Source organism: Aspergillus glaucus (assembly GCF_001890805.1).
Source record: "Aspergillus glaucus CBS 516.65 unplaced genomic scaffold ASPGLscaffold_3, whole genome shotgun sequence".
In the NCBI taxonomy this organism is placed as follows: domain Eukaryota; kingdom Fungi; phylum Ascomycota; class Eurotiomycetes; order Eurotiales; family Aspergillaceae; genus Aspergillus; species Aspergillus glaucus.
In genome coordinates this window covers 1,682,781-1,696,506 of record NW_019170455.1, presented here as the reverse complement: position 1 = coordinate 1,696,506, position 13,726 = coordinate 1,682,781, and the positions used below count along the sequence as shown (strand labels likewise).

Sequence of the window (13,726 nt, the reverse complement as noted above, 5' to 3'; positions counted from 1 at the left end):
CGGGAATTGACAGCTGCTGTGCACTGTATGTCCGACTTGCCACTTGTCAACTTCACATTCTCGACTTGGCCGTGGTACACACAGATTCATATGAAGCGGCAGAGTCAGTCGGCGGGTTGAACGTTCATGGGCATTCCGAGTCCTGCCGACTTTTTCCCGGACTACCGAATTGGTAACGGCGGGCGGGTGATTGGTTGCTATGTTGTACAGTAGTGGTCCGTGGTCCGTGTATTCTGTGTGTGTGTCGCCGTCACATACGTAGCGCTATCCTAGTTGGAATCTGGCAGAGCTGTCGAGTTTTGATCTTGTTTTGGTTTTGTTTTGGGCTAAAGTGGGTTGGTTTAATTTCGTAGGGTCGGGTGGGTCATGTGATTGATTTAGCCTAAATCCTGACGGACAACTCCCGGGCTAAACAAGCGATACAGTATCAGGTATCAGGTATCAATCAGTCTATTGTGCTGTATATTAAGGTATATAAGATATGATATATGTATGGGTATAAATATCTATAAGAAATGAAGCAATCATATCACAGGTGGACTGTGTCCAATATTAAACATCATAGAACCTATTGTCGTCAGCAATCGCCTTTCCCCACTATTTGTTAGACAATACATACCAAGATGCCAATGCGATTATCAAGTACATCATCATGAGCAACACGCCTTCGAGCCAGTGCGATTTACCGTCGGCGATGAGGTAGTTAACCTACGATATTAGTTGATAACCAACTACAGGCGGGAGGTGGACATACCAAAAGGACCGAAACAAAGAGGAGGATCACCTGAAACCCGTCGAAGTACAGTGTCTGTCACTGTTAGTCTTGAACATCAGAATAGTTTGGGGACGACGAACCATATCCTCATTGCCCATGATCCATCCAATCACAATGATCAAAGGAAGCACCAGCAAAGCAATCTGCATACTCGATCCAACTGCAACTCCAATCGCCAGATCCATCTTATCCTTGCATGCCACCGTCACGGCTGTCGCGTGCTCTGCAGCGTTACCCACAATAGGAAGGAGAATAAGTCCCACAAATGTCTCCGAGATAGGATATTCCCGCACAAGAGCATTGATCGAATTGACCATGAATTCAGCACACACAGCAACAAGCGCCGTCGAAATTCCCAGCGTCACAAAAGCAACAATGAGATGAAGCTGCGGCTCTTCCTCTTCGTCATCGGGATTTTGCAGTTTGATTTGATGCACGTTCTGACCCGCCATACTTGCGGACATCTTGCCGATCTGTGCGATTCCGCGACTGGCGTCACCTTCGGCTATCTTGACCCGTCGTTTCTCGACTTTCGGGCTGGGTTTGTTGTAGATTTCCGTGTGGGTTCTGAGTTGGAAGAAGAGGTAGCATCCGTACACGACGAGAAGCATGATACTCGTTCCTATTCGAGTTAGAGATGACAATATGCGTTATATGATATGAACCTACCTCGCGACAGAGCAGCGACATTTTTAGTGCCCGCTGTATCCGTTAGCATGTCTTTTCTTGGACCACGAGGATAAACATACCTTCAGACCACTGATGAAATGCTGTGGGAATGATCAAACTACCCACAGCCAACGCAAGAAGACTAGCGGCTGTTTGTGCAACGACAGGGTTGAAATGCTGCTCCAAGCGGTTGAGACCACCGAAAAAGAAACACATTCCCATGACCAGGAGCAGATTCGACAACATACTTCCAACGAGCGAGGTTTGGACGATGACGATTTCGTTTTTGGTCAGGGCGATGATGGCCACAATTAACTCGACGGCATTTCTGTTTGGTCAGCAGTCATCCAGGGTTGGTATATTGGTCAAACTCACCCGAACGTCGCATTCAAAAGACCACCGATAGTCTCTCCGGTGCGCATGGCAACTTCTTCCGTGGCATAACCCAGCATGGCCGCAAGAGGACTGCACAGTTAGTTGTGATCTTCTCTCGTAGATAACGGGGTCATACATAATGGCAACAAAGTTAACCACAAAAACGACGACCGGGTTGATCCCTTTGACTTGGCTCAATGCAACTGTTACCGTTAGCACCTCTCCCATATTAGATGGTCTGGCAAACTCACTTCCAACCGGTGCCGCCAAAATAAAAATATTCATCCACGAATTAAAGACTGTTGCTTTCAACTGGCCCGCCAGCGTAAATTTCTGCTTATCCTCCTCCTTGTCCTCTCCATCGACGTCTCCTGTAGAAGCTGATGCGGTTTCATCACCATTCTCCTCTCCATAGTTCCTCCATTTGCCCAATAAAGTCTTTCGCTTGCGCGGTCCTCCCTCAAGATCTCTTTCCTCCTGTTCATCCTGAAACGACACATTGATGGGTTCCCGACTGTGCATTGATAGATCCGGTCCTTCAATACCACCACTGCTCTCTGCTCGCGAGACGCTCGCCGTATTCGGACGGGTGTGACCTTCTGAGGCCCTCGACAATGACGACTCAGGCGGAAACGAATCGGAATGCTCGGGTCCTTGCAGTCCATCTGTCATAGATCGTCTCCGGCGACGCTCTTCGGATAAAGGTACCTCACCGGCGGTGCGAACGGGGGCTAGACGGCTTTCGAGTTTGATAGAACTGGAACGACGCGGACGAGATCTGAATTTTTTGAAGGGGTTATGGGTGGACGGTTCGCCTTCCTGGTCGTACCATGCGAGGTTCCTGGCTTTGCGGCGGTAGATATCTAAATGCCAAGACTGTTAGCCAAGACACTCAGCGCCGTGGTTGGGTCAGGGATGAACCTGGGTACATACGCATGTTGTGTTTATCCCGTAGCTTAGCTATGCTGTCCAAGAGATTTCCAAGAGATCCAAGAGAGCTAAGCGATTCTTATAGGAGATCAATTCTTCAGCTTCAGCTACTTGGGTCGAATTGGGCCGGTGGTGTGGCGCGTATTCTGTGCCGAGAGAGGCACACGAATTGGTGGAGCGATGAGATCGTGGCTCGACAACTGCGCCGCAGTGTGGTCAGACAACGAGCAGGCAGAGATATAAATATGATAATGTGACAGAAATAGGATGCTTGATCGCGGTAGAAAGCAGGCAATAAAGAGAAAAAACGACCAGCAATACCCAAACAGACGGTGGACAATGGTTGAATCCCAACAGACAGACAACGCACCACTGATTTACGAGAGAGAAAAAGAAAATCAACGAGTGACAGACGAGAAACGAGCGAAACGAAAGTTGGGAAAGGAGATTCTCACAGGGAAGAAAAGAGAGTTTGAGTGCGTTGTTTGGCCGTCCTTCATTTGTGCTTCGATGCTATTTAGCATGCACAGCCACCCCGATACGCAGATCGTGGCTTGACCTGTACGGAGTACGGAGGCAGTAACTTGTACAGGGTGCTCTAAGGGGGTATGTATACAAGTACTGTATGGAGTGTAAGTATTCATGAATTAAAACAGTGTTCAATTGGTCTATATATCCAGATCTTAGCTGTCAATTCCCCCTCTCCTGAACAAAGTTATCTGCAGGACCCAGTGGTGACTAAGCGGTTAGTGGGTCGATAGTGGCCGATCCAGAATTCTGGAAGTCAGGTACAGTGATGTTTACTGTATGATTATAGGAAGATGTACTCAAAGAGAGCAATATCTCCCGAGTATGGAGTACGTCTGGAACAATGGTCGACTCTGTTTGATTAGGTCTCAATTCCGGGGGGGTAATTAGATTCACCAGCGCATCAGCCAGCTGAGCTCCTTCAGCCATTCTTTCTTGCTGCAGAAAATTGGAGTCATGGGTTCTCACGTGATACTTTGTTAATGCTTATTTTGATTGGTCGATCAAAGAAGGTGACATTTGTCATGTGATATACAATGAGTAGCCAATCACATTATCTATTACTACTCTAGAGAGGGATGTTTCCCAATCGGGAAGAAGGGCATACCGGATGTACAGTGACACATGAGAAACCAATCAACAGACAGAAGGAACACCGTTCTACTTTCTCGCTAAGGTGTCTGTATGTGTTACTTGAACAGTTCTGAATCAGTGTAAGGAGGGTGCAAGAATAGCCTGATAAGGGAATGCCATGACATCAAAAGGACCTGATCTATACCTGATTCGTATCAAATACAGCGACAAACCACAGTAGATTCCAGAAGCAAACACTGAATAGCACTGAAGTTACCAAAAATACCATCACATGACCCCCTTGTTACCACGTCCATTCCAAAGCTCCCTACCTTCTGCCACCTCCTTCCTTCTTCCTTCCCTCTGTCCCCTCCTTCCTTTTCCTCTCCAGCCCCGTTCTTAATTCATCGACATTTCCTGGTGAGTCTTCCATCAACTGTTTACTTCTCTGCTTTCATCTCGTTTCTTCTTACTGATCGTTCTACTGTGCTTCATAGCGTTGACCTCTACGAATTCGTCTGATAGCTTGTCACCATGAAGCTTTCACTCGCCCTCGCTGGCGGCGCCCTCTTGCTGGGACGTGCCATTGCTGATTTGCCTACCATCGAGACCAAGGTATGCTTCAATAGAGCCATGGGTCTACGATGACTACGATAGCTAACCAGTCTCATAGGGCTCCAAATTCTTCTATTCCAACAACGGCACCGAGTTGTAAGTGATATTGCTAGTCAGCCATTTCGAACCCTACTGACCATTGCAGCTTCATTCGTGGTGTTGCCTATCAGCGTATGTGACCTTCTTTCCTCCGAAGAAAGAACAGTACTGACATCTCCCAGAGGATTACTCCGCCAACAGCACTAGCGAAAACGACAAGTATATTGACCCTCTCGCCGACTCTGCTAGCTGCAAGCGTGACATCCCATACCTGAAAGAGCTCCGTACCAACGTCATCCGGACCTACGCTATCGATCCCTCCAAGAACCACGACGAGTGCATGAATGCTTTGGCTGATGCCGGTATCTACCTCATCACTGATCTATCATCACCGCACGAGTCTATCAACCGCAATGAGCCCAAGTGGGATACGGACCTGTTCTCGCGGTACACCAAGGTCGTTGATGCGTTGGCCAAGTACCCCAACGTCATTGGCTTCTTTGCCGGAAACGAGGTCGCCAATGCCAAGAACAACACCAACTCGATTGCCTACGTCAAAGGTGCCGTCCGCGATATGAAGGCCTACATCAAGGAGAAGGGCTACCGTGAGTCACTGGCTGTGGGATACGCCACCGATGATGATGCCTCAATCCGTGCCGACTTGGCCGACTACCTGACCTGCGGTGACAAGGATACCTCCATTGATATGTTTGGATACAACATTTACGAATGGTGCGGTGAGTCCTCCTTCGAGGAATCCGGATACAGTGAGCGGACCAAGGAGTTCAAAGACTATTCTGTCCCTGCCTTTTTCTCTGAATATGGCTGTATCCACCCGCGTCCTCGCAAGTTCTCAGATGTTCCTGTCCTCTTTGGCGATAAGATGAATGGTGTCTGGAGCGGTGGTATTGTCTACATGTACTTCCAGGAAACCAATGACTACGGCCTGGTGTCGGTCGATGGCGACAAGGTCAGCAAGATGGAAGACTTTAACTATCTCTCCTCCCAGATGGCCAAGGTGGACCCGACCGGTACCAAGAGTGCCGACTACAAGCCTGAAAACACTGCTCGCGCCTGCCCTTCTGTCGACAAAGACTGGGAGGCTGCCAAGGAGTTGCCTCCGACCCCGAACCTGGAGCTGTGCTCTTGCATGATCGACACTCTGTCCTGCGTTCTCAAGGATTCGGTTAAAGAGGACGACATGGGTGAGCTCTTTGGCGTGGTTTGCGGATCCGATGGTGTGTGTGATGGCATCGCTTCCAACTCTACCACTGGTACCTACGGCGCCTACAGTGTTTGCAGTGCCAAGCAGAAACTTTCCTTCGTCATGGACCAGTACTACAAGAAGCAGAACAAGAAGTCCACCGCTTGTGACTTTTCCGGCGCCGCTCGTGTGCAAGATTCCTCCAACTCCAAGGGCACTTGCTCTGCTCTGATCAAGCAGGCCGGAGCTGACGGCACGGGCTCGGTCACTTCTATCCCGACTAACGTCGCTGGTGCCAGCGCCAGTTCGACTTCGGAGGGTGCTGCCGGCGTTCTGGTGACTCCCACTGCTGTCACTGTTGGTGCTTGGCAGTTCGGAGTCTACTTGGCCACGGCTATCATTGCAGGTGCCGGAATGATCTTGCTATGATGAAGACTAGTTGTGTTGTGTTAGTCTTGCCGGAAGACCTCTTTGTTATCTGAACGGAGTATATATTAGCAAATTCGTTCGTTTATGGTGGTCTACATGGGAATGAAGAGGACAGTCTTAATGCTTATGATGTTATGTAGTGATGGATTATTTCATTTTAAATGATTCCTACTGTACGAGGGTTTCCATGTGCGGCGTTCGGCGACGTTGACCGAGAAGCTCCACTCAACCGTAAACTAAACTTCGGTGATCTGCCCCGGCAAGCCGAGCCCGCTGGAAAAGAATCCGAGCGTCATGTTTTAAATATTTTTCTTTCGCCTCTCTTTTTCATGATTCTCAATTATAAAAAAAAAAAAAATAATGTTCTATTTGCAATATACTGTTTAAATACAAAATGAGAAAACAAGACGAGCCCTATACAGCCCAGGTTACTCCCGATCCGGAAGCCCAACCGGCGGGAGCTGCGGGCGCTGCGGGCGCACCAGAGAAAGCCCTCGATCCCGAAGCTTCAGACCAATACAACCTCCCAATCTGGCGCAAATACATCATCCTCTTCGTGGTAAGCTGGATGACCCTCGCCATAACATTCTCCTCAACCTCTTTCCTCCCTGCAACCCCAGAAATCGCCTCCGAATTCAACACAACAACCGAGATCCTCAATGCGACAAACGCAGGCGTGCTGCTCGCAATGGGCTTCTCGTCGCTGATCTGGGGACCCTTGGGTAACATCTTTGGACGCAAATATGCGTATAATGTTGCGATTTTTGTGCTCACGGGGTGTTCGGCGGGTGCGGCAGCGGCAATTAATATGCGTATGTTTACGACGATGAGGGTTTTGGCTGGGTTGACGGGGACGTCGTTTATGGTTTCGGGGCAGACGATTTTGGCGGATATTTTTGAACCTGTACTTCTCCCTCTTCAATCCAGGTTGGCGTTATGGGTGCTGACGATGTAGGTTGTTCGAGGAACGGCTGTTGGTTTCTTTATGGTTGGGAGTGTAGCTGGTCCTGCTATTGGTGTGTTTCCTACCCACTATCTTCTGTATCGAATGTTGGCTAACAAACTAGGCCCCTGCATTGGAGGAATAATCGTAACCTTTACCAGCTGGCGAATCATCTTCTGGGTGCAAACAGCCATGGCAGGCTTCGGCCTGGTCCTCTCCCTCCTCTTCATCTCAGGTGTTCAAGACCCTCCCACCATGATCGCGAAGAAGAAAGCAGGCGCGAAAGTTGGCGCCCTCGACATGGTGGCCATGTTTAATCCACTACGGATTATTCGTCAGATGGTGTATCCGAATGTTTTTCTTGCCGTGCGTCTCCCCCACCCACCATTATGCATATGCATATAATCTAACAGGTTTGGTGATGTAGGATTTAACATGCGGCTTCCTCGCAACCTTCCAATACGCCCTCCTAACCTCTGCCCGCGCCCTCTTCAACCCCCGCTTCAACCTAACAACAGCCCTAGTAAGTGGCCTCTTCTACCTAGCCCCAGGCTCCGGCTTCCTCCTCGGCTCCGTAATAGGCGGCAAACTCTCCGACCGCACAGTCCGCAAGTGGATAGCCCGCCGCAACGGGGTGCGTCTGCCCCAGGACCGGCTTAATTCGGGATTGTTGACGCTGTTGGGCGTGTTGCCTGTGTCTGCGCTGATCTTTGGTTGGACATTGCAGGAGGAGGCGGGGGGGATGGTGGTGCCGATTATTAGTGCGTTTTTTGGTGGGTTTGGGCTTACGGGGAGTTTTAATGGGTTAAATACGTATAATGCTGGTACGTTCTGCCCCTCTGTATTGAGATTGCGTTGCGTTGGTGGGGTATGGGGTGAGTTGGTGTTAACGAAAGCAGAGGCGATCCCCGCAAAACGCTCAGAGGTTATTGCAGGAAAGTATATTGTGCAGTATATCTTTGCGGCGGCGAGTACGGCGGCTGTGCAGCCGTTGTTGGATGCTATTGGGGCGGGGTGGACGTTTACTATCTGTATGCCTCCCCTTCCTTCCCTTTCTATTTATGTATATTTGTTGGTGGCTAACAATTCAGGTGTGGTCCTCTCTCTCATCGGTGGGCTTTTGGTGTGGACGATTACGAAATGGGGCTTTGATATGCAGCAGTGGGCGGAGAGGAAGTTTGAGTTGGATAAGAAGCCTGGTTTTTAGTTTAATACGCTGATATACCCGTTTGGATAGATAAAATGCATTCAGATAGATTGGTAGATAGATTATAATCCATGGCACGTGTATAGACTCTCTGCGTCGTTCAGGAATGTATCCACGGGATTTAACAATCCAAGGTCGAAGTCGGATTGTGCGAGAAAGTCTTGCATCGTTGGTTCGAGGAAGGCCATTTCTGTCGTGAAGCCGCCTGATGCGTCGTGGAGGGGTATCCCATTGCTTTGAATGGTTGGATAAGAAGCAACCATCATATCCGTATTAGTCCCACCACTCTGCATAGTCCCAACAGCCTCCTGTCCCATCGCAGTCAAATTACCAGTCCCGATAGAGCCAGGTGACTGCACCGACGCAGCCGAAACATCCCCCGGTCCAATCGCCGCCATCGCATTCACATTCCCCATCCCCCTCCCTCCTCCTCGTCTCCTCCTCTCCCTCTCCCCCCAATACCCCTCAAGACAGGATTTAACCTGCTCGAGATTCTGCCAAAAGTCCGCCGCCGCGAGATTCCCATTCTCGCTCATCGACCCTAATACTTCCAGCGCGGTCTCGAAACCGCCCATGTCGCTGGGGTTACCCACGGGGACGAAAGAGGACATGGCCAATGCGAGGGCTGAGGAGAAGAGGTAGTGGGCGTGGAAGTAGCCAAAGACGGGGAGGGTGCCGTTGAAGTATTTTGTGAGGATTAGGGAGTGGGAGTGGCGGGCTGCGTGGATGCAGGCTTCGGAGAGGGTTAGGACGGGTTGGGGGAGGGAGGAGGGGGAGTCGTTTTCGCTGAGTTTGATGAGGAGGTGGAGGAGAGTTGGGCGGGTTGTTAGGATTACACACTTTGGTTATATCAGCATGTCAGTTGTTTCGGCTTAAGGGGGGGGTGAGGTACCTGGTTGAATGCAAGGTGTAGAGAGGTGATAGGCTTCTTATTTGCCTCTGGATCCTCTTGGTTCAACCTTATGTGATCTGGCAATGTTTCAACCCAGCTTTTTAATGCTTTCAGCAATTTCTGCACCCTCTGTAAAAACGTCTCCGTGTACTTCCTCCGACTGTACAGTTTCGAAATTGTCTCCCCCACAATTTTTGCCAACTTCACATTCGCCGTCAAATAGTCCGTGTCTGAAAATTGCTCCTCGTGCAGCTGCCGTGGTTCAATGTTCGACGGCATGTCGAGGTGGATGTCATCGTCGAGGATCTGTGATGGCAGGCCCATTTTGGATCCCCACATTCGATCAAAGATGTAGATGGTCCACCAGATTCGAACGCGGTGTTGGCGCTCAACAGGGTCAATTACTTGGGACTCAGGGATGTTGTGGTTCAAACCTATGCAGAGGCTTAGTCGCATTGCGCTGCCAATTAGGACGTAGGCTGAGTGGCGGCGGTTGAGGTAGTAAGAGAATAGTGACTGTATCGTTAACTTTGAATCAGTTGAATGTGAAGGGTGAGCATACCAATAGCAGTAAGGTCTCTAAATGTGTAATGCTCGTCCTCTCCGGCAACACTTGCACCAAACTCAGGGCACGCGCGAAATATGACGTCCCCGGCACCCTACATCCCGACGACGGCTCTGTCCGTAACGAATACGCCTCTCCAAACGCAAACAGCGCAAAGTACTTGCACTGGTTAACAGTACACCCGAAATCCCCTGTTTGATAGATGTCCTCCAGCTTCTCCAGCGTCGACTTGCGCAGCACCAGATGATAGATATGTCCAATCTGATGCAGCGCAATCTTCACCAGCAGTCGAGCTTGTTGTCGACTAGGCCATTGTACGTTGACTTCATTCGCCGCCGCGATGTTGGCTTCCTTGACATACTGCGTTCGCGGGATATGCGCAGTCGCATTGCTACCAGTCAAGAAGCGGCGGAAACGAGTCGCGAATGCCGTGCAGGCTGCCTCGCCGATGAAGATTGGTGGTGCAGATGGGTCGTATGGATGGAACCAGGCGCGGTCTCCAATTAGAGGGTTTTGTGCGCTGCTGCTTGTGTTGGGCTCGTTTGACTCTTCTGTTGTGTCTGTTGCTGTTGTTGCCGTTGCGGGTGGCCGGGGTAGTTCGGTGGTGTTGACCGAAGTCCCCGAACGCTCTTTTAGGCGTTGGTTTTCTGATAGGATGTATCCCAGGTAGCTTACATAGCATTGAGCATTGATACATTCATAATTAAATGCAAGGCATGACTCACCTCTCACTAACTTTCACCTGACGATCTCGAGGCTCGTAGTGGCATTCCTCGCCACGACCAACCAGCACGCATTTACTACACGGCTCGCCTCCGGAACATTTGATCTTGTGCCCATGACATCGTCGACATCTGATAGACACGCAGATCTGATGATCAGTTTCGAGAACAATCAGCCCTATGGGGACTAGGGATGAATCACGCACGCTGTGAACTTCCTGCGTTGGCGTTTCGATGGCTCGGAGGTTTCTTCGGTGTCCCTGCTGCGACGGCCGAGGTTTGGGGTCATTGTAGGGGTATTATAATGTGAGAGGGCTAAGAATGGCTAGTTTAATTATGCAATCTGTTGTGTGCTGAGTAGAGGTGATGGCGTGGGAAGGCTGGATGTTCGGAGGCAATCGGTCTCGTTCGGCATTGGCGTCGGTGTTCGGGTTCATCTGCCGAGCGGGCTTCGTATATGATGATTCTGCAACATTTTACATGTAGAAGGTTTCGATAAGTAAGAGATTGGTAGGATATGTTGGCTGACGATAGATTAGAAAAGGCAGTAAGACAAATGAGCGATATAAGCAAAATATAGCGTGCAAAAATGCCTTTCAAGCAAATACATGTCACGTGACTGTTCGCGACAAAGTACAAGAGCTCATGCTTGCCTGGAAGATTGTCACGGTCTGATGAGGGGATCAATTAACTTTGCTCTAATTCGATACTTATCTGAACTGCGGTGGTCCAAGCTCTATTGTAGGTTTGTCGCTCTACCAGAGCGAATGGTTACATTGATACAACACAGGATATATATTTGGATTGTTACTTAAAATGGACATGTAGACACGAAATGTATCCCAACTCGTATTGGCGTATGCGAAGAATCTGATTAGTTAGCTGAACGGTCTAAATGTGAGCAATGCAGACGCTTGTCTGGCATATGTTTAGAATAAGCGAGTGCCTTTCGCTTATCGCTTATCGAGTCAGTAAGACATAGAAATGCCAAAGATTCATGTCGACTTTGATGCCTATAGCTGGACAATACACGTAACTTAGCTAGACGACTCTGGCATGCGAGAACTCGGCCTGTGATCACTGTAAAAGTAGGCCGGTCTTCACCTTAAGAGGAAGTAGAAGTAGAAGCAGGAGCAGCAGCAGGAGCAGCAGCAGTAAAGCTCTATCAGTTCAATAGTCTTCCGAAGGTATGATATTCAATTATTTGTCTCCGGGGAGGCTAGGTTGACAACGCCGTTAGTGGCTAAAACATATCAGTCGTGAACAGCAGACGAATCGTATTCTCTGACATGTACCCGTATAGAATCGATATGCTGATACTTCTGAGCCATAAAGTTAGCAAATAGGAGGATAGGGACCCGATAACCTATGGAGAACCACGCGATGACGGTCGGTCAGTAGTGGTTGTGCTCTCGTCGTGCTTCGCTAACTGGTCGCTTAAGAGGCGGCTTGCTGCCTCTGCATGGCCGTGAGTGCTCAGTGTCGTATTCTGCTCGGGCATTGATACTAGAACATAAAAAACTGGGGTGTTTTATACTGTTCTGTGAATGTGGCGGTTCTGCCCTTTTTGCCCACCTCAGGTGACGGGGCAGAGCCGCCATCTTTTCCTCCGCTCGCCTCGCCTTGTTTTTGTTTCCTCTTCTCTATCAGGGCAACGTCGCTTCCTCCCATATTTTCCATCTTTTTCGTTCGTTATGATGCTATCAACATCCTCACTGTCGAATTGTCAATGGCAAGAGTCGAGCAATGATGCTCTGATACCCTCGAGGCTTCTATCAGGCGCCATTTGACGCCCCAGAGCGCCCGGTGCTTTTCACACAACGCCCTAGCAAGGTCCAGTTCCACGCCCGCCAACCATTATAAGCAAGGGAAAAGATTTTTATCCTCCGGGTATGATGGCCAGAAGGACCTAAACCCAGCATCATTTCGCAAAAAAGTACAACGTGCTTTACGTTCGGTCGATATCGTATAGGAGATCGATTCGAAATGTGGCGAAAAGAAGACGGAACGGAAATCGCGAGCGAAGGAAAAATAAATAAAAAAATAAATAAAAAGAAAAAGAAAAAGCAAAGAAAAGACTCCGGGCAAATCAACAATAATAAGGGCAAGCTGGCAAGCGAAGAACCGTGGAGGAGAATCTCAGCCTTACATAATTCCACCCCGAGACGATCCGGAACATTTTTCTTACCCCATGGGCACATCGTTTGCTGATGACGACTGTCAGTTAGCGATAGTGTGTTTCCATCCTGTGATGTCACTCGGCGGTCTTCCGACAGACAATACAAAACCTCCCAGAAACCTTCGACAACTGAAGAATTCTTGCCTCTCGACCTCAGGAATATGGTTTGTGAGGGGTACATTGCGTTCTTCGTCACGTTTCTCGTCACGGTCTCGTATAATCGGTAACGTTGGTTTTCGTCTGGTGCGTCATCGGTATCCTAGCATTTGCCACTCGTCTCGCCACTCGCAAATCGTCAGGAACTGCATGCCAGTTAACACTGAGAGGCTAGCGGAACCGTGGCTATTTGACCTGTGGTTGAGGGACGGGTTCAGGGACAGCTAAACAAAAGAACATCACGCATGTTGTTTGATGGGCACGGTTTGGGATACCTTCAGGGGTCTGACAGCTTCCTAGGCTCGTCTGCCCATCTCGCTTTCATCAATCACTCCGTAACCTCGTATTATCCCTTTTTCCTTTCGTCTTGCTTACAATTTTCCTAGGAAATTTGTACTGCATGCTACTGGTCAACCACGGTCAATTTGCAAGCTTCTGCAAGCTCACTCGGACCGCGCTGAACGTGGTGTGAAACCGTGCGTCTCTGGATAATGGCCGTAACGCGTACTAGCAAAGAGCCCTCGAAAAAGCAAGCCCGTCCAGTGACCATGGTATTTGAGTTGTGCCGCATATTATTGCGGTGGGCGCTGGGAACTGTGCATCACACTCACGTCCCGACAGTCATACAAGCTGAAAGCCTGTATCCGGATCATAGGCTGGCTTCATTCCTGCTAAAGTGCTGAAAGGGGCTAACCACCTCGATCCGGCATGGATTCTTCTTGTATTCCGGAATGCCCCCTGTGTTGTAGGATGGTGGAGTACGTGCGGTCAAGGATTTTCGGCGCTTGGGGGCTAACGGCAAAAATAGGAGAATTCGAAGTGCTTGAATCATTTTCGAGGATGTTGTCTCTCGGGCCATCAACGACAGGAATGGAGGAAACTGGAGTGTTGTTCAGTGAAGCAGAGTTTTCGTTCTTCGATCTAC

At 49.4% G+C, this 13,726-nt stretch overlaps 4 protein-coding genes across 4 annotated transcripts; 2 read left to right on the top strand and 2 right to left on the bottom strand.

The window, feature by feature from the left end:
- Positions 1-552: 552 nt before the first annotated feature.
- ASPGLDRAFT_32613 (hydrogen/calcium exchanger domain-containing protein) lies at positions 553-2,756 on the bottom strand (the record flags this gene model as incomplete). The annotated part of the gene is made up of 10 exons (XM_022544202.1): positions 553-568; positions 620-708; positions 755-808; positions 856-1,397; positions 1,445-1,477; positions 1,525-1,772; positions 1,820-1,909; positions 1,956-2,022; positions 2,071-2,682; positions 2,741-2,756. 10 exons carry the CDS (start codon positions 2,754-2,756, stop codon positions 553-555), a joined length of 1,767 nt encoding a protein of 588 aa, XP_022404848.1.
- A 1,628-nt stretch (positions 2,757-4,384) lies between these two features.
- ASPGLDRAFT_32612 (glycoside hydrolase family 72 protein) lies at positions 4,385-6,137 on the top strand (the record flags this gene model as incomplete). The annotated part of the gene is made up of 4 exons (XM_022544201.1): positions 4,385-4,465; positions 4,524-4,561; positions 4,611-4,636; positions 4,687-6,137. The coding sequence occupies 4 exons, from the start codon at positions 4,385-4,387 to the stop codon at positions 6,135-6,137; spliced, it is 1,596 nt and encodes a 531-aa protein (XP_022404847.1).
- Positions 6,138-6,531: 394 nt separating this feature from the next.
- ASPGLDRAFT_118105 (putative MFS transporter) lies at positions 6,532-8,287 on the top strand (the record flags this gene model as incomplete). Its single annotated transcript, XM_022539928.1, has 6 exons — positions 6,532-7,041; positions 7,093-7,153; positions 7,205-7,446; positions 7,508-7,904; positions 7,977-8,111; positions 8,172-8,287. 6 exons carry the CDS (start codon positions 6,532-6,534, stop codon positions 8,285-8,287), a joined length of 1,461 nt encoding a protein of 486 aa, XP_022404846.1.
- Positions 8,288-8,349: 62 nt separating this feature from the next.
- ASPGLDRAFT_22930 (transcription factor domain-containing protein) lies at positions 8,350-10,755 on the bottom strand (the record flags this gene model as incomplete). Its single annotated transcript, XM_022543229.1, has 5 exons — positions 8,350-9,126; positions 9,180-9,695; positions 9,742-10,414; positions 10,470-10,598; positions 10,673-10,755. 5 exons carry the CDS (start codon positions 10,753-10,755, stop codon positions 8,350-8,352), a joined length of 2,178 nt encoding a protein of 725 aa, XP_022404845.1.
- Between the last annotated feature and the right edge of the window lie 2,971 nt (positions 10,756-13,726).